Source organism: Phoca vitulina, unplaced genomic scaffold (assembly GCF_004348235.1).
Source record: "Phoca vitulina isolate PV1807 unplaced genomic scaffold, GSC_HSeal_1.0 scaffold22, whole genome shotgun sequence".
Taxonomy (NCBI): Eukaryota; Metazoa; Chordata; class Mammalia; order Carnivora; family Phocidae; genus Phoca; species Phoca vitulina.
In genome coordinates, this window is record NW_022589725.1 from 16,021,490 (window position 1) to 16,048,540 (window position 27,051).

General features: G+C 45.9%; 1 protein-coding gene across 6 annotated transcripts in view; it reads left to right on the forward strand.

Annotated features, from left to right (window-relative positions):
- The window catches only part of PTPRA (protein tyrosine phosphatase receptor type A), a 156,031-nt gene that overhangs the window by 124,096 nt on the left and 4,884 nt on the right, over positions 1–27,051 (forward strand). For all 6 annotated transcript variants that reach the window (XM_032419992.1, XM_032419988.1, XM_032419987.1 and 3 more), the window contains 13 exons: positions 1,604–1,694; positions 3,074–3,150; positions 5,663–5,699; positions 9,674–9,771; positions 10,886–11,005; positions 11,760–11,926; positions 12,427–12,562; positions 13,258–13,407; positions 14,652–14,745; positions 15,046–15,122; positions 15,603–15,737; positions 24,551–24,676; positions 24,756–24,907. In XM_032419992.1, coding sequence (XP_032275883.1) covers positions 1,604–1,694; positions 3,074–3,150; positions 5,663–5,699; positions 9,674–9,771; positions 10,886–11,005; positions 11,760–11,926; positions 12,427–12,562; positions 13,258–13,407; positions 14,652–14,745; positions 15,046–15,122; positions 15,603–15,737; positions 24,551–24,676; positions 24,756–24,907 — 1,460 coding nt within the window. The remainder of the gene's footprint in view (positions 1–1,603; positions 1,695–3,073; positions 3,151–5,662; positions 5,700–9,673; positions 9,772–10,885; positions 11,006–11,759; positions 11,927–12,426; positions 12,563–13,257; positions 13,408–14,651; positions 14,746–15,045; positions 15,123–15,602; positions 15,738–24,550; positions 24,677–24,755; positions 24,908–27,051) is intronic.

Below are 27,051 nucleotides of genomic sequence, written 5' to 3' on the forward strand. Positions count from 1 at the left end.
TTCAGGGACCTACATGGACTTGTGTGATCTAACCTTGCCAAACCCCTCTCATCCACTTCCTCTTGCCATCCCCACTACCCACATTGTCTATATAATACCCTCACTGACCTTTCAGTTAGCTCACACAGCCAGGCCTTCTCCTGCCTCTAGGTCATCATAGATGCTGGTCTCTGTGCCTCGAATACTATTTTTCACACTCCTCCTTCCTCATAGAGACCTACCCTTAATCTAAATTTGGGTATTTCTTAGGCTTTCTGATACTTCTGTAATAGCATTCTGTTCTTTCATTGTATTTATCATGTTATGTAATTTATATGTTTTATTTGTTTAATGTTTTTCACAAGTTTGTATTGTCCTTGAGAACAAGAACTATGTATATGATTGATTCACCAGTATTTGCTCTGTATTTATCCTGGTACCTAATAGGTACCTAATCTATATCTTGAAAAAACAAATGAAAAGTAATACATGAACCATAATTTACTTAACTGTTCCCCTACTGCTGAATACTAAGGTTGTTTTCAGTTTTGGGTCATTCCAAACAACAATAAATAATGTGAACAAAGAGATTTTTATTTCTTTAGACTAGATTCTCAGAAGTGGAGTTGCTAGGTCAAAGTATGGATGTTTTAAGGCTCATAAAACATATTTCCAAATCACTTGTCAGAAAGGTTGTCTAGGTTGGAATTTTGAACTATTTCCTTTTTTGCTTTCTTATTTTTGAATATATCGAACACATAAGAGGAAAGTGGTTCAAATAGTAAAGCTTAGCTTCCCAATCCTATAAAACTAATTTATTGAATACTTACTCTGTGCTAGACTTGAGATTATGGTATTTACTTCTTATGTGGCAGATATTATTAACCCAGTTCTACAGATGAGGAAATGTGGTCCTAGAAAGTTCCAACAGATTTTCTCAAGTTCATACAGTCCAGACTGTCTCATGTCAAACCATTTACTTTTACCCCCACACTTCCCAGTGCTAGCTAATTTAAATTTGCTCCAAAACTACTGCAGGTTCAATGTCACCTCCCTCTAATCCTCTGCTTCCTAACTGCTGCATCCATGTATATGTTCTCCCACCCACCTGCCTGTCCTTGCTTCCTTGCCGCATGATACTAGAAGCTGGGCTGTCATTCCCTTCAGGTCCTTAGAGAGGGCCTAACTCAGCTGACCATCCAGACCCCTCCTGTGTGGTTCACTCTGAGATGCTTCTCATCTTCGCATGTTAGTTAACATGGGGATAAATGGCCCATCCCTTCAGTTATGTCCCCATTCCTGTTTACAGGGGTGGTCCATTTTGACCCCGCATTGTAACAGGTCCCTAACCACACAGTAATCATATAGAGAGCATGCTGCGCTTATAGTAACAGTAAGGGCATTCCGCCCCCAGGGGATTCTTGGTGTTAAACTCTAAGGAGCTTGCAGGCTGTTTAGAAGAGAGGTGCACTCTCTGTGTTAGGCTGCAAGTGTTCACCTGGGCCCATCTTTGTCCCCCAAGTTAGGGTAGAACTTGCTGTCAGGTCAGGGAATGGTGCAGCATTTTGCATGTTTGGTGTTTATCCCTATTAGTAACTTCTTCTAATTTCTCTTAACCTTTTAGGCTCTCCCTGCTTGTCCTATCCAAGCCACCTGTGAAGCTGCCTCCAAGGAGGAAAACAAGGAAAAAAATCGATATGTAAACATCTTGCCTTGTGAGTGTTTGCAGAGTTTCCTGGCATATAATCTGAAACTGCATCTCTAGCCAGATTTTTTGAGGGTGGAAAGAATCTTGTGGTTGATCATAGGAGGGCTGGTAGTAAGAGTGGGGTCAAGCCTTTGGGCTGGAAGAGACTTTATGGTCACCCAGAGTGACCCAGGTGCTCATAAAGTTCAGTCAGGGAGGTTGACCAGGTTTTTGTGGCAGGCCTAAAGTTTCTAAGTCAAGAGGAGCTGTTTCACTGGAACCAGATAGGATGTGCGTGGTTGTTAATGGTGTTTTGTAGTGCTTATGGCAAAGAAATCCTAATACAGAGTTCTCTTCATAGCCCCTTCCCAGAGTTAGTCATTGCTAATCAGTTGATTTATAACCTCGTAACAGACATTTGTCTAAGCCAGTGGTCTCCAGAATGGGATATATGTATAATCCAGTGGGATATGACAGCAAAATGTTTGAACTTTGCTTTGTTTTTTTTTAATTGCCTTTTCAAAAAAAATTTATCCTTTAAAAAAATTTCTGGTGTATTTTTGGGTGCACAATATATTAAAGACCACCATATGAGGCATTTATAGATACTTAATGTCTTCTTATTCACTTATGAATATATGCATACATATATTACACATATTTTTTAAATGTAATTGGTATCCTTATTACATTGCTCTGACTTTTTTCTTTTAACAGTATATATTGGCAGGGGCGCCTGGGTGGCTCAGTTGTCAAGCATCTGCCTTCGGCTCAGGTCATGGTCCCAGGGTTCTGGGATCGAGCCCCACATAGGGCTCCCTGCTTGGCGGGAAGCCCGCTTCTCCCTCTCCCACTCCCCCTGCTTGTGTTCCCTCTCTCAATGTGTCTCTCTGTGTCAAATAAATAAATAAATAAAATCTTTTTTTAAAAAATGTATATTGGCAGTTCATCTGTCAAGAAACAGAAATACTCACTTTCCTTTTTATCAGCTCTTTACTGTTCCATGTTGTGGATCTGTCTTTAACTAGTCTCTGAATGATGGCTAAGATGTGTCCACATTTTTTCTGTTATAAACAATGTTGTGTTTTGTTTTGTTTTGTTTTAAAGATTTTATTTATTTTTTGACAGAGACACAGCGAGAGAGGGAATGCAAGCAGGGGGAGTGGGAGAGGGAGAAGCAGCTTCCAGCTGAGCAGGGAGCCCGATGCGGGCTCGATCCCAGGACTCTGGGATTATGACCTGAGCCAAACGAAGGCAGACGCTTAACGACTGAGCCACCCAGGCGCCCCTGTTACAAACAATGTTGCAGTAACATCTTAATACATGTGTGTTTCTGTGCACATAGGCACAGATGTCTCAACTGGCCTGATTGTATCATTAACTGAAACATTAATTTTTTTTTCCTAGATGATCACTCTAGAGTCCATCTGACACCGGTTGAAGGAGTTCCAGATTCTGATTACATCAATGCTTCATTCATCAATGTAAGGAACTTAAGCTTTTCTCATTATTACCTTGAATGACTATTGGCTACCATCTACCGGCTCCTTCCCGGCTGCACATTAGAAGGAATATTTGTCATTTCAAGTTTTCTCTGAGGAGTCTAAATTTTTTAAGAGACCAAAAAAAATTTTTTTTAAAGATTGTATTTATTTGACAGAGCACAGCAGAGGAGCAGCAGGCAGAGGGAGAGTCAGGCTCCCCTGCTGAGCAGGGAGCCCAGTGTGGGGCTCGATCCCAGGACCCCAGGATCATGACCTGAGCTGAAGGCAGATGCTTAATGACTGAGCCACCCAGGCACCCCAAGACCAAAACAGTTTTTTTTTACAGATCTGATAGTTTCATGTGTATTCTTATGCTTACCCTGTAGTCATTCCCAAAGATTTCCCATGCAAATCTAAATGTGTACTTTTCTGTAAGAGTCAGTGAATCCTTTTTGAGCTTATTCAGATAACTAAGAGCAAAAGCAGGTCTTGCCATCTTTGGTAAAAGTAAGGGAGAAGAACAGGACAAGAATATCTGACACCAGGTAAGTCTGGTTAGTTATATCTGGTATGAACCAAAGGGAAGCCTAAGGGAAGAGCTGAAACTGGGAGGAGGTTTTTTAGTGGTGATTTAGAGAATGTTTACAGAAATGGGCCAAGAGACTTGAATATGTTTTGTAGGCTGTGTGAGAAGCCGGTAAAGAAAGTTTAAAAAAGAGAGCGCACAAGTGAGCACAAGCTAACAAGAGTAAGCCTGAGTACTGAAGGAGGATGTATGAAGAGAATACCTGTAGAATTTGCACACCATGTTCACAGCAGCATTAATCACAATAGCCAAAAGGTGGAATCAACCCAAGTGTCCTTCAGTGGATGAATGGATAAGTAAAGTGTTGTATATGCATACAATGGACTATTATTCAGTCTCAAAAAAGGAAATTCTGATACATGTTACAACTTCGAAGACATTATGCTAAGTGAAATAAGCAGGTTACAAAACAACTTTATTGAGGTGTAATTCACATACCATAATTTTCACCCATTTAAAGTTTACAGCTCTGGTTTTTCGAATATTCACAGATATGTACGATCATCACTAGTCAACTTCAGAATATTTTCATAACCGCAAAGAAACTTGCACCTCTTTTTTTTTTGTTTTTATTTATTTGAGTGAGAGAGAGAGAAGTCACGAGTGTGGGGAGGGGCAGAGGGAGAGGAACAAGCAGACCCCTTGCTGAGCGTGGAGCCCAACACAGGGGCTCCGAGATATGACCTGAGCCGAAGTCAGACGGGAGAAGCAGGCTTCCCGCTGAGCAGGGAGCCCAGTGTGGGGCTCGATCCCAGGACCCTGGGACCATGACCTGAGCCGAAGGCAGACAGTTAACGACTGAGCCACTCAGGCACCCCGAGTTTCTCAGTTTTAATGACAAGTTTAGTTATAAACAAATTAAGCCTTTCTCAGTTTCTGTCTTCTAATGCTTAGAATATTTGTAGAAACTTAAATTCTCCTTCTCAAGAAAAATTTTAACAAGCTTCTTGTTACTGACTTTAAATATGTCCATCTCTCGGGGCCTAAAGCTTTCTCCTTCTGTGCTAGGAAGCAACCCCGCCCTGCTCTTGTTTGAACTGGAATAGGACGTGGCTTCTCAGACTCAGGCCCCTTCCTTTATTCTGCCACTGCCTTGCAGACTTGTATTTCACATCGTCATCTTGGTGTGACATGGTGTCCCACCTGTGAAGCTGCTTCCTCCCTCATTGCCCATCTTATGGCTGTCTTCAAGCAGCAGAGGGTGATTTATAATCCTTAAGTCAGATGATTTTTCACTTACCTAGGACTTCTCAAGTGAACACTACGTTTAGACAGTGAGGTTGAAAAGATGTATAACTAAAACAATAAAAACTGAAAAAGATACTGCCAGTTGTTAGTTTTTCCAAGGTTCCTTATCTGTTAAGTGACATTCCCAGGCCCCTTTGCTTCTTGTCCTCCACGACCTATAATGGAGAACCCTGTTGTCTGACACTGGGAACTGTTCCTCATACCCACAGGCTCTTCCCCGAAGGTTTTTGCCCCTGAGTAAAGCATTATCAAGGAAATAACCCCTTAGAAGAATTGAACCCCTTTTCCTTCTGGATGTGGGCCCAGCTTCATCCCTGGAACCACCACAGTATGCTTCTACCTTGGAGGGTTAACACTAAGACCTAGATTGTCAGCTGCTCAGAAAGCATCAGAAACAAGGTCTAGCCTAGGTGTTGGTATTTGGATGTTTTTACACCAGTGTTCATTAATAATTCACTTTGAGAAGACTACCTAGACCATGTGATCTTTGTAATCTTTGATTCCTGGTATCCAAAGCTAATCCTTTGGAAATTTCTAGAATGGAAATCTTGTTAATTGCCTGGACCTTTCACAAGGGAGGCTTTGTTAACTGGTTGGGAGTCTGAAAAATACCATTCCTATCCATTTTTGGTTCTCACTTTCTTTTTATCCCTCACTCCTCCCCCACCCTACCCTCAGGGCTACCAAGAAAAGAACAAATTCATTGCTGCACAAGGTAAAGTAATGATAATTTTTTACTTTTGGGCTTAACCATGAGTTCATTAGTGTATTTGGACTTTTTTTCTTCCAGATGCTAAATAGATTAATCAGAACGCAGTAACTTTTCTGTCATTACTATCACCTGAAAGAAATACAATCTGCCTTGCTCATTTATAACTAAGGGCCTTCATCTTGATGACTTAGTATCCAGGGATCCTGTTAAAGAAGTCCTTTTGTGTATGTGCATAAAAAAGACTAGAGAAGGCTACACACACACACACACACACAGACACACACGCACACACATACGTACATACACACACACATACCACAGTCTAATGAGGTCCTCTGTCTTGGGGCCTAATGGGAACCTTAGATTCAAGCCAGGCTTCTCAGAGTTTGAATTTGGATTCAGTCTCCAGAGAGGGTTGGCCACCTCACAGGGTCCAGGCTGGCTCGTCTCCTCCCCCAGTTGTTGGGCAAGAGCTCCTCTATTATTCACAGAAAAGTGGTCAGGAGCCCTCAGAGCAGGGACCTAGTGCCATTGCCTTCTACGTGCTCTGCACACATTTCCATAGGTCCAAGCTTTAATAAGTGTCCTCCATCTTTGGGATCCTAGTAAAAATATCTTGATGTTTGCTGCACTATGAAGTAATTGATGTTATTATGGTCCATCAAAGCCCATTTATTTAGCCATTCAGCAAATGTTTATTGGCCATCTGTTATGTGCCAGGCACTGGCCTAGGTGATAGGGATATGTAGAGGAGTAAAACAGGAGATGGTCCATGCCTTTTTGGGGTCTTTAGTTGGTAGAGGACAATTTATACCAAAATTAACGGAAGTTCTAGTAAGTGGCTATGCTGTTCAATACAATAGCCACTAGCCACATGGGGCTATTTAAAATTCAGTTTCTCAATCATACTAGTAACATTTTAAGTCTTAATAGCTACATGTGGCTAGAGACTACCATATTAGTCCAGATATGAAACATTTTCATCACTGCAGAAAGTTCTGTTGGACAAGTACCATGGTAGAGATAAAACAAAGAAAGAGGTAAAATAAGGTGGCTGAGAAAAACCTTAGATCCTTCTTGCCCTTACAGTCTCCCACTGGGGCCTGGCCATTGCCTAATCAGGCTCTGCTTTCTCTCACCCTCTGTAGCCATCCACCAAGTGAGGTCTCCCCTCTGAAGCACAACTCAGCTGCCGCCTACTCATTGATCGTTCTAGCACCAACAGTCATGTGCAATCTCTTCCTTGCTTTATTTGCCATGGGGCCTTGTTGATGCTAAGATATTTGTTGAATTAAGGTCACCTGTGATTTTCTGATGGACCTTTTCTCAGACTCCCATCCTCTTGAACCTCTCCACAGTACTTCACACTCCTTGAAATTCTCCTCTGTTATTTCCTGACATTCAGTTCTTGATTTTTCTCACTTTTCTAAATATTCCTTCTCTGGCTCTTATTCTTCTTTCTGCCTCTTAAATATAGTTTCTCCCCAAATCTGTGGATAACTACTTCCTTGAAACTCCATTCTTGTCTTTCATGGCACCATTTCTCAGTTCTGCTTCTCCATCTGCTCGTCCTTAGTCTTCCTCCAGGGCTTTTTCTGTCTGAACTTGAATAATGCTGAAGATCTCCAACATTCTCTTTTTGACCCTTCTTTTCTTCTCCTCTGTATTCTGTTTGAGAGACCTCATCTAATACCCACCTCTGTTTGACTGGCTACTGACTCTCTTGAACTCCTGAGCCATTTTTTCTTTCTTTCTTTTTTTTTTTTCCTAATTTTATTTATTTATTTGGAAGAGAGAAGAGTGCACGAGAAGGGGGGTTAGGGCAGAGGGAGAGGGAGAAGCAGACTCCCCGCTGAGCAGGGAGCCCGACATGGGGCTCAATCCCAGGACCCTAGGATCATAACCAGAGCCGAAGGCAGATGCTTAACTGACTGAGCTACCCAGGCGCCCCTTCAAACAAATTTTCTACCCCACCACCTGGATACCTCCACATACTCTTCAACATCAAAAACTAAAATATGTCTTAGGGTTCCTGGCTGGTTCAGTCAGTGGAGCATGAGACTCTTGATCTCAAGGTTGTGGGTTTGAGCCTCACATTGGGTGTAGAGATTACTTAAAAATAAAATCTTAAAAAAAAAAGAGAGACCTCACTAAAATATGCCTCTTCTTCACCACCCACCCTCCCAACTGCTTTTTTCCTGTATTCTCTGGCTATCACCATGAATGGAAGGCAGTTCATCTAATCAACCAGATTTGGGATCATCCAGATCTCCTACCTGTTCCTTGCTCTGAATATGAGTGGTCCTCTGCCACACTGCCTTATTTCCATCTTTTGTTCCGGCTCTATTGTAGTAACCTAACTGATTGATCCTCTAGGTCCCAGCCTTGCTCCTTGCATTTCTTCCACCAGAAAGGCCTTTATTGATGCAAAACTCTTGTTAGGACTCATGAAAACCCTACGATTTTCCATTATGTATACAACAAGCCTTCCTTAGCCTGGCCTCCACCCCTTTAGATTCTGATACCTGTCTTTCCACCTCTATCTACCATTCCATGTACCCTACACTATAACCCCATTGAACTCCTTATAGTCCCTGGAAATCTCATGCTCTTTCTTGCTGCTGTCCCCTGCACCTCTGCCTGGAGCATTTCTTCTCCCTCTATCCCCTTTCTAAACTCCTATCCACCTCAGCTACCCTAACATATGGCTCAACTATCACCACTTCCAGGAGATTTTTCCTAACTTTGCCAGGCAATGGAACAACTCTACCTCTGTACATCTTGTTGGCATGTGTCCACTCTGTCATTATTTGTTTTTCTTACTACTATTTTTTTTTATTTTTACCAAAGGGAATACAAAGTTTAAGAAAGTCAAAAAGGTATTACAAGGCATATAAAAACAAAGTTCTCCCCCCTTTCCTCTTCACTTTTTTACTATAATGCAACCATTTTTATCTGTTGATGACCTCTTATGATAGATGATAATTTACTTAATCGTCTTACAGACTGTCTCACACTCAGATATGCATACACATGTCCCTTTTCCCCATTCTCCCAGTAGCGTTAAATCACAATGTAGGGCTGAGAGAATATTATTTACAACTGAAGTATTATATGTTTTATACAGCTTTTGATTTTCCTTTTTTCCAAGAGTTAATAATTACCTTTCTCCCCCCCCCCCCGTTTACTTAGTTTTTTATATACCTAGCACTAGTTTTTTATATACCTAGCACTGACTCCACTCTCCCCCAGACTCTCCACTAGAAGTATATATTTCCTTTCAGTACCTTCAGAAACATAAAGTTTCATTTTTTTAATTTTTTTATCCTGAGGTCCTTTTAGAACCTTCTTTCTTCAGTTCCATTTTGGATTAGTTGCCCTCTAGCCTCTGTCAGAGTTATCATCCTGAACCTTTCCTTCACCAACACCCAGGGAATTCCATTAGCCTCTATCCTGTTAGATCCCTTTTCTTTCTCTTTGTTTGCTCCCTCATTTTTGTTTAGAAATCTCCCAGCGGCTTTTTGGAAAAGGCTGGATGGTGGTAAATTTTAAATTCTAGCTTGAGCAAGTCACCTAGCATCTCTATGGCTAACAACACCTACCTTAGAGCATGATAGGAAGGAGTAAATGAGATATAAAGCATTTAGCTCACTGGCTGGCCAATAACATAGGTATTTAGTGAGCAGTTATGATTTCTAATCTTCATCTATAATATCCTTAGGAGACATTATTTGTGTTCTCTTTACATTTTGAAACCTCCTATCCCCCACTTCATTTCCTAGTGAAGTGCCGGACACATACAGGGTGGATGGGAAATGTTCACTTAGTAGGTGGGGGGATGGATAGATGGATTGGATATTTAGCTGAGAACATGTGGGCACAGGCTTCCAAAAGTCAGGAATGAATGTTCCCAATTTCCCAGCAGATTTCTTCCCCTTGGTATGTGTTCTCCTCATCTTTGCTATTGGCTACTTTAGGACCAAAAGAAGAAACAGTGAATGATTTCTGGAGGATGATCTGGGAACAAAACACAGCCACCATTGTCATGGTGACCAACCTGAAGGAGAGAAAGGAGGTGAGTGAAGAAATTAGATAGGCATGACTAGCAGAGGAACTCCTCTGTGTTTGAGCCTGGGCTGTCCATTCTTTGTGGCTCCTGTGCGCATCATTCATCCAGGCGGAACCCAGGCCAGTGTGCTTACTAGACTTTCCTAGGGCCTGGAAGTCTCAGGTGAACCTCAGGGGTGTGCCTAGGGTCCATTCCCCATGCCTCATAGTCAGACAGCTCACCCTGGTTTCAAAACAACCTGGAAGAAAGACTTGGGCCATTTGCTAAGGAAAAGCTACAGAGGAGCTTTTTTCCCCGGGCCTCTCCAATCCCTCATTCTCCTGGTTTCCTGTACCTCCTCTGAGTCAGCAGAGGGAGCTGTATAAACTGAGAACCTGTGGCGTGCAAGGGAATCTGAGGCCCTGGCCTGATCCCTGTGCCTTTTTCTTTTTGTGGCTGTGGCTGCCAAGTCCATGCCTGGACAGCCCCATCACTGTGTCACAGCCAGCACCAGTCCTGAGCTCTGGATCAAGTTCCACAGAGGAACCCCCCCATTCATGACAGTCTTTACCCAAAATGGCCCTTAAGTTACCTTGATCCCCACCCTGGGGTGTTGGACGTGTTAATCAGCAGCTCTGCGGTGCTTAGGAGGGATAGCATTAGGACTGGGCTATAGGATCGTTTCCTCCAACCTGACCTCTGACTCTTGGAAGCTGTTCAAGGCCCAGGCACCAGAGAAGGCATCATTCCGCCTTGATAACCCCCTCAGCAGGTTGCTGGTTCCAGGGGATCAGACAGGCCTGTCCCTAGATCATAACCTGGGATATTGTGGAAGGGCACATTTTGTAGGTAAAGTAATTTCCAGTTTGCCCTGAACTGAGGGAACAGGGTGGGAAAGAATGAGAAGTATAGGGCTGGGGCTATGTAAAAGTCAAGAGATACTGCTAAACAGGATGGAAGCTAAGAAACTTGAAAAAAGTTAAATAAGTCTGCAGTGACCAAGGTGAGAGAAGAGGCCTTCTCTGGGAACTTTCTAGGGACTTCTGTCTGGGCTTTTGTGGTCCTTTGCTTCACGTTCTTCACATCTGCTGGGGGCGGGAGGTCTGAGGTCATCAGGGGATGCATGTCTGTTCCTTTCCAGTGTAAGTGTGCCCAGTACTGGCCAGACCAAGGCTGCTGGACCTATGGGAATATCCGTGTGTCGGTAGAGGATGTGACTGTCCTGGTGGACTACACAGTGCGAAAGTTCTGCATTCAGCAGGTACTGTCTCCTGCCTCCTTTCTCTGCTGACCACTAAGAGGGTAGAACAGACTGGGTGATCCGCCCTCCTGCTCAGGGTGGTCGGGAATCACGGAGTGTGAGGTCTGTTTGGACTCTGAAACCAGAGATCTGGGCTCTCAGGGAACTCTGTCAAAGCTAAGGGAGAAGCATTTTCATGAGCAGGAGAAAAAAGTATTACTGAGAGTTTGAGCATCGTAGGTATGAGCCAAGTGCCTCGGGAGGTGGTATCATCTTCTGGGTACTTGACTTACCTCCTCTTGCTCCAGAGGATCCTGACATGAAGGATGTGGTGGCCCCTGCTCTTGGTCCTCCAGAGCGGCCCTGGAAGCTTGAGCACAGGCTGCCCTCGGCTGAGGGGCGGGGTGGCGCTGTAAAAGGAGGGCCCACCAAGAGTCAGGAGACCTGCATTTCAGTTCTGACCTTGCCATTGAGTAGTTCCTAGACCTTGCCTGGGCCACTTCTCTTGAGTTTCATGTTGCGCATCCGTCAGCTGAGAATAATTATAAGAGCCCTGCCTTACCCCATGGGGTTCCTGGGAAGAGATCCTCTCCCCATGATTAACTCTTCATTGGACAGACTCTCACTTCCGCATTGTTACTGACAACCACAGCTGGCCCTGGCTCCTAAGCTGCCCCGCCCCTCCCCCCCCCTCCCCTCCCCTCCCCTCCCCTCCCCTGGCACTGCCCTGCCCCAGGTTATCAGGGCCAACACACAGGATCTCCTCACTCCACAGGTGGGCGACGTGACCAACAGGAAGCCACAGCGCCTCATCACTCAGTTCCACTTTACCAGCTGGCCAGACTTTGGGGTGCCTTTCACCCCTATCGGCATGCTCAAGTTCCTCAAGAAGGTGAAAGCCTGTAACCCTCAGTATGCAGGGGCCATCGTGGTCCACTGCAGGTCAGTGTGGCTGACCCTTGGCTCCCCGCTTATACCATATTCCGTTCCCATGGTCAGAGCAAAGGAAAGCACAGGGGCCCTGGCTGAGGAGAGGAGGCTAACACAGAGCAGATAAGCTGTTAGGGTCCCGGGGCAGCAGCCAGAGAGACTCCTCAAGTTTTTGTGCTGGGTATAGAGCCTTTGAGGAAAGAGGGAAGGGCAGTCCTCCAAGATTGGGGGTGGGGAGACCACTGCTATGAAGCCAGAAAGCTAGATTGAGTGCTGCTTTGTGTGCTTGGAGCCTTCACACCTTTCTGAGTGTCAGGGTTCCCTGGTCCTGATAAGGTACGGAGTCCGGGGTACAGCGGGATTGTTGGCTCCATGAGTGTTCCAGCTATTCCCCATTCAGAATTAGAATGTAATGGCCTGAAGAAAGAGTCCTGGCCTATGCTACCCCTTCCCTGTATGCTCCCACAAGGCATGCTGGCCATCTCAGTAACACCCCTGCTCTCTGGCTACAGTGCGGGTGTAGGGCGTACAGGTACCTTTGTTGTCATTGATGCCATGCTGGACATGATGCATACAGAGCGCAAAGTGGACGTGTATGGCTTTGTGAGCCGGATCCGGGCACAGCGCTGCCAGATGGTGCAAACAGACGTGAGTGATTTGTGGGTAAGGTGAGGGTGGGGGCATTCCAGGATCAAGACACCTACTAGCCTCATGGATTACTCAGCCTCCTAGGTTATTGTAAATGATCATCATGCACTGTGATGAAGGACCCTTACAAATTATGTATTAAAAGAGACATGGAGCACAGAGGAGTTTGGAAGGCAGGTGTCATTTGCACTAGACTCTAAGGATGAGGAACAGGTCCTGAGAGAAGTACGCATGCAGGCAGCTGAGAGAACCAGTGCCTACAGAGTTGTGACTCAGCTCAGCCATGTCCAGGAGCAACAATAGGAGCAGCTCTGTGGTTGGGACATGGGGTTCAAAGGACACAGCACTGGGAAGGAGGCTGGCCCAGGTTTTGTGTGTCACCAGACTTTGACAACGCCTTCAGACTGTTCAGTCTGGGCTGTGAGAATGAGCGGGAGTTGGATTTGTCCTTCTCTCCAGGCTTGCACTCTAGGAGGCTGCCAGAGTAGGACCCTCCCTCCCAAGCTAACCACCCCCAGCGGGATTCATGCATTTGAAGTCCTGCCTCACAGAACCGGGACAAGAGTGAATAATTTTATACCTGCTAGGGTCAAGGGAGAAGTGGACTGGAGTGAATTCGGGGTGGGAGGGGCCCATCTGGCACCCCAGAGACCATGCTGTGTGTAACTGGGAACTTGGGCATCATGGCATTTCAGATGCAGTACGTCTTCATATACCAAGCCCTTCTGGAGCATTATCTCTATGGAGATACAGAACTAGAAGTGACCTCTCTAGAAACACATCTGCAGAAAATTTACAACAAAATCCCAGGGACCAGCAACAATGGATTAGAGGAGGAGTTTAAGGTGAGTTGGAGCTGAACTCCCTCTTTCAGACTGAAGGATCCATGTGCTCTGGGGAATATCGAATGCTTGGCTCTTAGAGACTTAGCAACAAATGGGGAATCCCCTTGTAAGATACGTGCATGGTTAAAGCGGTGGGTTTCTGGCCCTTTATTCATAACCTAGTTGTTTTCAACCCGTCCTGCACTTAGAATCACTTGGGTTGTGTTAGGAGGAAAGAAAAAAACAAAAAACTGGCAGTGGTATTTTTTTTTTTAAGTCCCCCAGCCCACCCCCCCACACGGGGACACACACACACACACACACACACACAGGTATATTATTGTATGTATTACAATGTACAGCAGCAGCAAACCTTTCCTATAAGCACCAGACAGTAGATATTTTAGGCTTTGCAGGCCATATGGTCTCTGTTGCAGCTGCTTAACACTGTTGCTATAGCACAAAAGCAGCCTGGTTGCTACATAAACAAATGAGCATGGCTGTGTTTCCGTGCAAGTGTATTTATAGGCAGCAGGCCAGATTTGGCCCATGGACCATAGCTTGCTGACCTCTGCTGTATGCCATTAGACGGTGGTTCTCAGCACACCTAAGGAATTTGTCACACTCTTGGCAATATAACTGTTCCCAGAAGAAGAGATTCTGGGTTGCAGTGGGAAAAAACGCATCCCTTAAAGCCGTTCTTCTCAAACTGTAATGTGCACACGAATTACCATAGATCCTGTTAACATGCAGGTTCTGATTTGGCAGGGAAAAACAGAGTTAGGGCCTGAGATTCTGCATTTCTAATGCGATGAGACGGTTGCTGGTTTATGCGCTGCACTTTAAGTAGCAAGGGTCAAGAAGGAGCCTCAGAATCAGGAGAAGGGAGCATGTGCATTTGAATAAGGTTTTCTAAAGAGTCCAAGACAGCCTCTGGAGTGGAACAGCAGGGAGAGAGGAAAGGCAGGCACACTCCCTCCTATGAAGCTAAGATCCTTGCTCCAGGATCATAAAGTTTCAGCCCCAGGGAATCCCAGAAGGGTCCACAAGGAGCCCGCAAGGCAGTGATTTCCAAACACTCTTGGCTTGTTCACTGAGCTTATGATTGAAGAAACGGTGTTCCAGCAAGACCATGTGGAAGCGGAGGTCAGGGCTCCAGTGAGGAGCAGTATGCAGCCAGAGTAGCCTGAAGATGCAGGTCTGACAGGCATAATCTTGCCAAGTTACAGGGATCAGGAACGTTTCCCCTTTCCTTCCCCATTCAGAAGTTAACATCAATCAAAATCCAGAATGACAAGATGCGGACTGGAAACCTTCCAGCCAACATGAAGAAGAACCGAGTTTTACAGATCATTCCATGTAAGAGCTCTCTCCCCACTGCAAAGCCTTAGTGCCCCGTCCCTCCTTCCACTTCTCAGGTACTAATTCATGATCAGCTTGGAGACCAGAATTAGGGCATTGCTCTTAGTTCTTTAGTGGCTTCTGGAGATGAAAAAAGCATGAAGGCCAAAAGGTTTCTCCCTCCTGGGCTGGGAAAAGGCATGTTATTGCCCAGCTGGGATTATACTTACCCAGGGCCTGGGTGGGAAGGAAAGATTGAAAGAGAGATAGGAGAGGACAGGTGATGTTGGGGAGCCACAGCTTCTGTCCTTCCTGCAGATGAATTCAACAGAGTGATCATTCCAGTTAAGAGGGGTGAGGAGAACACGGACTACGTGAATGCATCCTTCATTGACGTAAGTGGTAGCTGTGTCCCCAGAGCTCCCCACCCTCCGTGGAGATTTGGCTGGGCCTTGCACTGCCACACTCCCAGTGCTTGGGAGGATTGTGCTTGTGTCAGTTCATCAAATACAGAACCAATACCCAGCCTGCACACTAGGTCTGTCAGGCCCCAGAGAGCAGGTGGTGGGGGAAACAGAGGGCACACACCACAGTAATAACTGGAGGGAAAAGTTCATAGCACAGACCACAGCCAAGGGCTGAAAGCCTCTGGTCTTTCCCACTCTTGTTCTCTTTATCCCAGCTCCAACCCCCCTTTCCCTTGCCCTCATAGAAAGAGACTAGCATGTCAGACAGGGTTTGGTCCTTGGCCAAAGGGGAGTTCTGCCTGGGATGAGTTTGCCTCCAAGCAGCCCCATCCCATCCTAGTGGCCTGTCTTCGCTAGCCCCTCCCTGATTAAACCACCTTACTCCTCCCACCGACCTGGCCTCTACAGGGCTACCGACAGAAGGACTCATACATCGCCAGCCAGGGTCCTCTTCTCCACACCATTGAGGACTTCTGGCGAATGATCTGGGAGTGGAAATCCTGCTCTATCGTCATGCTAACAGAACTGGAGGAGAGAGGCCAGGTGAGCTCAATGAGATCCTGGGCTGTGGGAGATAGAGAGCACAGGAAAAGGGGTGGAGGGGAGCTGTGTTTGGCTTAAACTGTCCAAAGAGCTGTATCCGAGCAGTTGATCTGAGCAATCAGGAGCTTTTCTTAGGACTGGAAGAGCAATGTGGTCTGAGCCCCCAGACCGTTCCTGCCTCTTACTTCTCTCCTGAATACGGTTTACCCAGAGCCTAGCTTTGTGCAGCACCTCCTCCTCCCACCTCCCAGGCAGGGCAGAGCTAGTGAAATGAGGGATGCAGAGCCAGACCAAGGATCTAATGTGGAACTCCTGAGTGTCCCTAAGAAGAGGTTGCCTTCCAGGTCAGAAAAATGAACCAGAAGACTTTGGGAAGATGAGTTGCCTCTTTGCAGACTACAGAAAAGAAAACAGTAGAGCCTGAGAAATAATAGAAGAAATTTATAAGTTAACATTCAGTAACAAGGAAATCTTTTAAAGAAAGCATCCTCAAGTCAGTTAAAAAGTGGAATTGTCTGGGAAGTCAGAATGTAAGGGACCTTAGAGGCCCCCTTGGGTCAGCCCCCCTCAGTGTAGAGAATCTTGTACTGCTGTTCCTGAGTCACAACCACACAGCCTCTACTGAGCACTTTCCATCTCAGGGGTCACTCTCTGCCTGCCTCCTGCCTCCACCTCTCACTGTATGCTGGGTGGTGCAATCTGTGTTCACACAGTGTTTATGATCTTAAACACTCCGTTGTGGTTGCCCAGCGCGGTAAACGGGTGCTTCCTTATGCCTGGCATGTGACTTAACAGGGATCAGAATAGAGAGAAGTTGCCTGGAGAAGCCAGCAAGGGCCTGGTGATAAAGGTCTTTCTGAGCCGTAGTGAAGAGTTTGGACTTTATAGAGCAGTTTAAGAGCCCTTGACAATATCAGATTTGTGTTTTTTTTTAAAGTCCCTCTGGCTCAGTGAGGACAGATTAGAAACGAGCACCCCACAAGCAGTACTATGGCAGTACTGCTGATGGCCTGGACTCAGCACTGATGGTGACAAGGGGTCTGTCCCAAAAGATAGTGAAGAGGTGGCATGGTGACAGGGTGAAGAATTAAGAATGGCACCCACTTATGACTCACTGAATTTACAACCAATTGAAAAATCACTAAGTAGGGGCGCTTGGGTGGCTCAGGCGTTAAGCGTCTGCCTTCGGCTCAGGTCATGATCCCAGGGTCCTGGGATCGAGCCCCACGTCGGGCTCCCTGCTCGGCGGGGAGCCTGCTTCTCCCTCTCCCACTTCCCCTGCTTGTGTTCCTGCTCTCGCTGTCTCTCTCTCTGTCAAATAAATAAACAAAATCTTAAAAAAAAAATCACTAAGTATATTTTACGTTAGTTATTAGCTACACCTTCCCCATTCTGTGCTTGTACAGTTTAACTTTGATACAGCTTTATACATATTTGCACACCCTGATGTTCTGTATGTCAAGATTTTTTTTTTCAATTTTAATCATTTGACTCATTAGCTATTCTTTCCAGATTTCTATCATGTCCCTAATCAACAGACATACCTCATAGGTCTTCATCTATCATTAATAACAATACTGATGAGGTGAGAGGTTTGGGGCACAGTTCCTGGCTCTGCGATTGGGCAGTGAGCTACTGTGTTACCAGAAGCTAGGTGCGTGTCTCCTGGCCCTCTCTAATAGGCTGAGATGGAAGGTGCAGATAAACCATGGACCCGCATGAAGTTAATCCCCACACTGCCCGCCTCCAGATCTATGAAGGGCAGGACCATATTGCAGGGAGAAGTGCTGGGATGGCAAACACAAGTATCATCTCTCAGCCTGCCGCCATACAATAAAATGTGGCCCAGTGAATATCCCAACTTCGTCCCATCAGATTATCAGGCTCTTCCGTCCTTGAAGGAAACCTAGTGAGAGTAAAGGGTGGAGATGGGGAAAAGGGCCATGCATATACACAGTCTCCCACCCACTGATCAAGCCTGCAGTCCCCTCTACCTACTATGCCTTATTGCCTCTCTGCAGGGCCCATGAGATAGGCAGCAGCTCTTGCCCTCAGAAGCTTCTGAAATGAATCAGAACAGGATATTAATGACATTCTTTATAAGGCCTCTCTGCCCCCCTAAGACAGGATTTCCCTTTCTGTTCCATCTCACAAGCCTAAATGATACAGTGAAAGGTATCTACATTTACACAACATGACACCACCACTCTCCACACCTGGTTTTAAAGTCCCAAGGAAAAAGTCATAATCCTAAATTATCAATTTTATATACATTAAAATCCCAAAAGAATTAAAACTTAAAATCCTCTTTTCTCCCTATTTCTCTCCCCCCTCCCCCTGGCTCCATCTTAACCAGAGGGGTCCACCAACATGCTTAGTAAAGCCTGCTTCCTCAATAGCTTAGGTTGGACCATTCATCCAAGTGGGCAGAGCAGTTCTAGCAGTTTCTGCATGGGGTCAGCCCAACCCAAGGTTGTGTTCCACTTACCAGAGTCAGTAGAACGAGACTGCATTAGACGCCTGCCACAAAGCTGTGTGTCCTCATCACTCTTGTCAGCCTCAGACCATGCAAGACACTGGGTTCTGTCCAGGAGGAGGAGGTTAAAGGCAGCAGGAGAAAAGACACAAAAGCTTTTGTTGCACCTTCTTTAGGATATCATTATCTAGAATCCATAACTTGAAAACATAAATCTGAGATTAAAGCCCCGTTCCCAAGTATTCTGCTACTGGACTTGAGCACTATTCTTGTCTCCCATCCTCAGCTACTGATGATTTTAACACTGGGCTTATTGCCCCTTGGTGGCCCCTATGCCTGCTTCTGCTCCTGAAGGCATAAGTATCCATGCAGGTGATCCATTTACCCTTGGTCTTTTGGCCTCTCGGTTCCCTCAGCCACCCGCTCAAATCAAGTCATTGCCCATATCTGCGCTGCCTTTGGGATCTCAGTACCAGGCACCCCGCATCCTGCCCTGCTTACCATCTGCTGATTGTCCACCTCACTACTTCCCTCCTCTTAACTCCAATAAGTTTTTATCTTCACCAGGTCTCTAGAGCTGTGATCAGGGCCCAAGGGTGCAAGAGCTCCAGGGCTCCCAAACAGGCCAGGTTTGGCCACTTGCCACTGACAGTCCAAAAGCAGAGAGCCCAGTAGAGGCGAAACAGAAGAGGAATTTATTTCAGTGAGGCCAGCACTGGAAAGACCATGGACTACTGTCTCAAAGACTGTCCAAAGTGCTGAGAATAGTTCTAGGTTCATAGAAGGAAGTTGTGGGACAAAGGTCAGTGGGTATGTGCAGGTGGGCAGAACGGTCAGGTCGATCACTGTCTTGGGGTCAGTCCAGTCATGTGGGGTCTTGCTGAGGTCAGGGCAGTCATCATTGCTTGAGGGGCAGTTTCGGTTCCCATCCCTAGATGCTCTGCCTGCCAGGTCTTTTACCTGAGTTAAGAGAGAAGCTGGAGAGAAAAACTTAATCAGAAAATACAGACTGAGGTCAAAGTGGAGGTGGTTGAAGTCCTCTTTTAGAGCCATGGACTCCTCCACTTCCTCAGCCCCTGACTCCCCTTGTGTTCTCACCTTCCTCCTTACTCTCTTTAGAGTTTTTAGGACTTGTCATTATTATAATCCTTCCCTTGCTAACATCCGTTATTCCCTCCCAGTCTTTTATTTTCTTGGCACCTTATCTCACAACCTGGCTCAGTCTTCTCTTCAGAAATCAGATGAGAACACACTCATCTTCCCTCCTTCAAGCAACCAGCCTCCTCCGATCCGTACCCATTCTCTCACATCTCCACTTGCAGTGGGAGGGGGTTCCTTCGCCTCTCAGTCCGCCTGTCCACTGTGCCTGCGCACTGCCCTCCTGCCTTCTCAGGGGGTCCTTCTCCCTCGCCTCCGTCAGCAGTTCCTCTCCGCTGTGTTACCCGAGCCAGCCTGTGCCTTGTTGCGTTCCTGTCTTTACAAAACAAACATCTCTGTCCTGTCCCTCAGTTCCTTCCCTCTGTATCCCATTCTCTGCGCCCTTTCTATCCCAGCACAACTCCTTTGAAGAGTTGGCTTTCTTCCTTCAAGTTCTCTCCTCACCTTGTTCCTTCTGGGAGTACTGGAGTCAGGATCAGTGGTGACTGCCATCTTGCCATTCCAAAGTCCTTTCTTCTCTCTTGTCTTTTTGGTCCTTTTATAGCAGCATCAGAAATACTGAACGCCTCCTTCCTCCTCAGAACATTTTCTTCGCTTGAACTGCATGATATCAACCCCTCGCTGGCCTGGCAGCAACTTTTGTTTTCTTTGTGACCACCTCCTCCTCCTCTGTGTGACCTCTAATCATTGAAGTGTCCTAGACTCAGGCCTTAACCCTCTGTTGTTTAACACACTATCCCTTGAGGACCTCATCTAGTCCTGCGGCTTGGAATGCTATTTATACGCCAGAGGTCCTCAAATCTGTGTCTCTAACCCAGCCCCCACTTCCCAGTTGTGGACTAGTGTATCCATGTGCCCACTGGTTATCTTCACATGACTGTTAAGGATCTCAGACTCCACCTGGCCCAGATGAAACATGATTTCCTCCTTCCCCATACTAGTCTGCCCCACTCTTAACCATCTCAGTAAGTGGTCCTGCCTTCTGCCCAGTTGTTCATGGCAGAAGTCTAGTAGTTACCTTCATCACTCCCCTTTCCTCGGTCCCCACATCCTCCTCCCTTCCCACATCCGTGAGATCTGACATATGCTGAGCATGTCCACCTCTCTCCAGCACAGCTACAGACCCCTCCTCGAAACCATTGTCTGCTCACCTGCGCCGCTGCAGTTAGCCTGACAGCCCAACTACCAGCTTCCACTCCCACCCACTTTTAGTCACTTCTTCACCCAGCAGCCAGAGATCATTTCGAAAATAGAATTCTAACTGTGGTCACTCCTTAAAATCCTCTTTGGGCTTCCTGAGATCGTGAGGGAAAACCTACCCAGCATACAAAATTTAGGAGCCTTTCATGTTGACATCTAGTCCCAAGACTTGAATTGGGTCCTTCTTTCTCACAGTTTCACTTGCTTAATTTAAATCTCCTAGTTTCCAGGTGCCTGGGTGGCTCAGTTGGTTAAGCAACTGCCTTCAGCTCAGGTCATGATCCCGGGGTCCTGGGATCAAGTGCCGCATCAGGCTCCCTTTGCCTCTGCCTGCCACTCCCCCTGCTTGTGCGCGCACTCTCTCTCTCAAATAAAATCTTTAAAAAATAAAAATAAATAAATCTCCTAGTTTCCATTTCCCCTCGTTCCTTCTGCCATCTAGCTGCTAAGTGGGGCATGGCTTCTGAGATGGGTCATAGCCTACTCCTTGACAGGAGGGTCCCGTTTTGTCACTGCTTTGTGTTCTGCACAGGCCTGGTCTCCAGCTCTGTGCTCTCACACCTCCCTCCTCAGCAGGATCCCCAGGCCACTGCTGGCCCCTGCTCTGGATTCCTCAGGCCCACGTTCTGCCTCTTAAGGAAGGGGGTTCCTCTCCTTTCGCCTAGAAGAAGGTCACCCCAATAGGTCTCTAAACTGAAGCGGCTCTTGTTGGGTATTCCAAAACCTCGCCTTCCAGCAGCTTAACTCAGCCTCCTGAACTAGTGTTGTTGCCTTTGGCCCCATTCTTTCTGCCATCGGCCTCCCCACAGCCATGAGAGGCACCTCTGGACTGCCATTTCCCTCAGTTGTTGCCTTTTTCTCTTAAATAGCTGGCTTTGTTTTTAAGTCCAGCCTGCTTCCTCTGTTTGTATTGTGCCCACTCGGAGAGATAAATTAAATAAACCCTGTAACCTTCACCTGGCTGAGTGTAATGAGTTGCTGCCATTTGTCCAACATCTGTAATTGTCTTGTGTGGCTTCTCTGTATATCATCCCTTAAACCCTAACCCTGGGGCGCCTGGGTGCTCAGTTGGTTAAGTGTCTGCCTTCGGCTCAGGTCATGAGTTCAGAGTCCTGATATAGAGCCCCACGTCAGGCTCCCTGCTCAGCAGAGAGCCTGCTTCTCCCTCTCCCTCTGCTTCCTCCCTCCTGCTCGTGTGCTCGCTAGCTCTCTCTCTGTCTCTCTCTCTCCCTTAAATAAATAAATAACCTTAAAAAAAGTTTTTTTTAAATAAGTTTATAAAGTAACTTTATAAACTTTATAAAGCCATAAGTTTACCAGGCTTGTCTCCTTACCTGTTTACCTACAAAACTGTGTCACCTTGAAACTCACTCTACGGCATTGATCTAACCTCTTGGTTGGTCGGTCCCAACCACGTGTAATCACCTTAGGGAGTTGTCCCCATTGGAGTAGCCACACAGCAGGCTCCCCGTTTGCTTTTACTGTTGACTGACTCCCTGTCCACAGTTTTAAGAGAGGACTCTCTTAATAGTTCCCTAACTTTATCCCTCCCTAATGGCCTTCTTCCATTTGGCCCCTTTGTTGTGCCTCACCTCCAAAACTAGGGTCTCAGATATCTGAAAGCCATCAAGTGGGGGACTATACTATTTCTTTTTCTAGTCATAGTGTGATTCTAGCTCATACACTCCATTTCTCTCAAGCCCATTTGAATCTCAGCACTTGTACAGTGGTTTTAAAGTCCCAGTCTTCAGTCCTGGCTGGTGAACTGTGTGAGGTCAGTGTTGAGAGGGAGCTGTGGTAGCAACATCATTCCACCCACCAGTGCCGTAAAAGCCAACATAATCTCTGTTTAAGAGCCTTAATTAGAATTTTTTTAAAGCTGTTCTAGTTAAGGAGAGGGCCCGGAGCCCCAACCCTCACAGCATCCCCAGGACTCCCAAGTGGGTATACATAGAAAAGACTGGCCTGTGACAGTTCCCTGATCCACCACTTTGATAAGTCTATATTTTAAAATGAGCTCAGTTCATTTATAAAGGGGGTAATGAATGATCACACATATGAAAAGCAAGAAGAGTCACTAAAATGGACCTTTAATGATTTTATTTGGACTAAGAGACTATCTGTGATTCTTATTTTTCCACTTTTCATAGTTTTCCCAGTGAATGTGAAGTACATTTACAGTTGAGGATTTTAAAATTACCAGTAGTGAGATGTTTAAGATCTTCCCCAAAATGCTCCAAAGAAAAGGACAGCATAACTGTATTGTTTTATTTGCGTATGTGTAGCCTGACTTGTTCTGCAAACATGGAACAAATTCATTGAGCAGCTGCTGAGAGCCTAGCACATGCAGGCAGCGTGCGAGGCGTGCAGAGACAAAGGTGAACAGAGGCAGCCCCCGCCCACAAATAGCTGTGGAGGAAATTGAACCAGATGCCAGCAAAGACAGGCCGTAACCCATCTCCTACTCACTCACAAGGACAGAAATGGGGGTGCCATTGCAGATTCAGAAGACCAAGAGGAAAGGGATGGAAGGATGCAGTGGCCTGAGCTCTAGTGAAGCACCACGGCCGGCTGGCATGTCAGTGGGGTTCAGTTTTTCTGGATTAGCCATCTGACATATGTAAGCATCTCTACGAGGTAGAAACACCCCAAGGGGGCAAAGGAGGGGAGAAAAGGAATTGGAGCAAAGACATTCCTCTCTTTCTACCATGCCATTAAATGTTTTGCATAGCTGAGGTGATGGTCAGAGCTCTTCAGAGATCTTGTCATGTGTGGCAACTTAGACTGTAGATAAGTAACACGGAATGTTAAGTGATTATGTCAGTACAGGAATTAAGTTTTTAAATATACAGTTGACTCTTGAGCAACACGGGAGCTAGGGGCACTGACCGCCAGCCCCCTCTTTCTATCTTGTACAGTTAAAAATCTGCATATATCACAGGGATGAAAGCTGCAGTGTAGGGAATATAGTCACTGGTATGGTAATAGTGTTCTGTGTTGACACATGATGGTAGCTAAGCTGGTGGTGAGTATAGTATAATAGACTTGCGGAGTTACTGTATTGTACACCTGAAACGTATGTAACATTGTGTGTCAACTATACTTCAGTTAAAAAAAAAAAAATCCATGTAGGGGCGCCTGGGTGGTTCAGTCGGTTAAGCGACTGCCTTCGGCTCGGGTCATGATCCCAGGGTCGTGGGATTGAGTCCCGCGTCAGGCTCGTTGCCCAGTGGGGAGTCTGCTTCTCCCTCTCCCACGCCCTCTGCTTGTGTTCTCCCTCTCTCAAATAAATAACATCTTTAAAGAAAATTTGTGTATAACTTTTGACTTATCAAAAATGTAATTAACTGGGGCTCCTGGGTGGCTCAGTCGTTAAGCGTCTGCCTTCGGCTCAGGTCATGATCCCAGGGTCCTGGGATTGAGCCCTGCATCAGGCTCCCTGCTTCTCCCTCTCCCACTCCCCCTGCTTGTGTTCCCTCTCTCGCTGTGTCTTTCTCTGTCAAATAAATAAATAAAATCTTTTAAAAAAAAAGTAATTAATTGTCTATTGCTGACCTGAAGATTGATCAGTGACACTAACAGCACATATTTTACATGTTTTATGTATGATATACTGTGTTCTTACAATAAAGTAAACTAGAGAAAAGAAAATGTCATTAAGAAAATTGTAAGGAAGAGAAAATACATTTATACTACTGTACTGTATTTATCCAGAAGAGTCTGTGTATAAGTGGGCCCACGCAGTTCAAATCCATATTGTTCAAGGGTCAGCTGTAGACGTCCTAGTGAGGATCTTAGTGAAGTGAATTGGAGTGACATTAAGTAATGTAATGACACTCTGGGTTTTTGATACCTTGGAGATGAAGGTGTCCTGTAAGAGGTGCCTACCGTCAGAGGGGAGCAGGAGGCTCGAAGGACAGCCCCACCTCTACCATACATGGTATTCCAAGCCCCTCCCCTCTCCCATTTGTCCCTCCAGGAGAAATGTGCCCAGTACTGGCCCTCTGATGGAGTGGTGTCCTACGGAGACATCACAGTGGAGCTGAAGAAAGAGGAGGAATGTGAGAGCTACACTGTCAGAGACCTCCTGGTCACCAACACCAGGGTAAGGTGGCTGGGGGTGCGGCTCCTCCCGCAGGGAAAAGCCAGGCCACCCCGCATCTCTGATCGCCCTTCTTCCAAAGGAGAACAAAGGCCGGCAGATCCGGCAGTTCCACTTCCACGGCTGGCCTGAAGTGGGCATCCCCAGCGACGGGAAGGGCATGATCAGCATCATCGCGGCCGTGCAGAAGCAGCAACAGCAGTCGGGGAACCACCCCATCACCGTGCACTGCAGGTACCGCTCGCTCTCCCCAGCCCTCGGGGGGAAGGGAAGGCCATAAGAGGCAGGCAGGGGGAGCGACAGTGGGGAAAGCCAGACAAGAGCAGGCTACTGGGGAGCAGCACCTGGCAGTCAAGTTTGGTGGCCAGCACAGGGCCAGATAATGGGAGAGGGTTGTGGTGGTCGAACTTCGCATTAAGTGCTAGGGAACCAGTGACATTAGAATATCGGGCAGGGGAGCATTTGGGATAGTGATGGGGTAGGGGCGAGCAGCAGAGGAGACTGACCGTGGAGTGACCGGTTGGACACTGTGGGGGTGAGGGTCTGGCCTCCTTAAGAAACACAGGAAAAGAGAAAAGGGCAACTATTTTGAGAAGAGTTTGAAGAAAAATGAGCAAGACTGAAAACATAGATGTGAAAGAGAAGAGGAATCAAGGCTGTAGGGTGTATCCCGAGTTTAAATCAGGGTTACTGGTAATGGTTGCTGTCACTGACAGAAGAAAGATGATAAGGGGACTCGTTTTGGGGAGCAAAGGTGAATTTTTGGGGGCATGTTGTTTGAGATTGCATTTTAGGGGGAAAAAATTTACCATGAGCTTGTATTGCTATTATAATTTGGGGGGAAAAAATTCTTAGAAGGAAGAGTATATCATAAATCACTGCAAATTGGTTTTAAAAACAGAAAAATAAGCAAAGGAACTTCTAGGAATGTATCCAGTAAATGTGCGTCAACTGGCCAAAAGGAAATAGTCACCACGATTGAAGTACTGCTTATAATAGTGAAAGATTATAAATTATCTAAACATATTAATAGGGGGCTGACTCAATAAGCTATGTTTATGGATCTCATGCTACAGAGCTACAAAAATTAATGAGTCTGCTTATATACTGGGTGTGGGTTAATCCTCTAGATGTATTGCTTTGTGAACAAAAGCAAATGGGAGATAGAGAAAGAACGTGTGTTTCTGTTGGGGGGCGCCTGGCTGGCTCAGTGGATGAAATGTGCGACTCTTGATCTTGGGGTTGTGAGTTCGAGCTCTATGTGGGGTGTAGAGATCATTTAAATAAATAAAAGACTTTTAAAAAACAGAACATAATGTTTCTGTTGGTATATGCATAAAAATATCTCTGGAAGGACAGGCAAGGACCCAAGGACATTGGTGCTTTCCCAGGAGTGCATCTGAAGGCGAAGAAATGGAGTAGGAAGGAAACCTTTTCTTGTTTGGGATTGTTTTGAAATTTGAACTGTGATAATTTATTGCCTATACAAAAATAAAGCATTTAAAAAATATCTTAAAAAAGTGACAAAGTGTACCAACTAATACAAATGGACAGTGAACACAAAAAGATGCTACACTTTACTAGTAATATTCTGAGAAATGAGAATGAAAACAATGCAGTGTGCTTTGTGCCCATTGGATTGGCAAAATTAAAAGAATTCCTTGGTGGTGCGCCTGTCTGGCTCAGTCAGTAGAACACGCAACTCTTGAACTCAGGGTTGTCAGTTTGAGACCCACATTGGGGGTAGAGATTACTTTAAAAAAAAAATTAAACTAAAAATCTAAGAAAAGATTCCTTGGACTGCCCAGATAAATATTTCCTTCCCTACACTTTTTTCTTTCCCTTGGTCACCCTTTCTTGGCAAACCCCAGATTCTCTAGCTAGCCTGCATCTGCACTGTGCTGCTGAGTGTGGCTGAAGAGAAGCATTGGGTTACAGGCCTCAGTTTACATTCCTGACCACTGACCTCATGGTTGGCCCTTACTGCTGCCTTGCTATCCTTCTGCACCTTCCACTCTTCCAGACCATGGCTGGACATACTAGGGTGCAGTGCCAAATCTGGCCTACCACCTGGTTTTGTGTGGGTCTGCAAGCTAAGAACTATTTTTACATTTTTAAGATTTTATTTATTTATTTATTTGTCGGAGAGAGAACAGCAGGGGGAATGGCAGGCAGAGAGAGAGCCCAGTGCAGGACTGGATCCCAGGACCCCGGGTTCATGACCTGAGCCGAAGGCAGCCACTTAACCGACTCTGCCACCCAGATGTCCCGTTTTTACATTTTTAAATGGTTTTTTAAAAATCAAAAGACTATTTCATGACATGAAGATGGCGTGAAATTCAAATTTCGGTGTCTGTATATAAGGTTTTATTGGAACA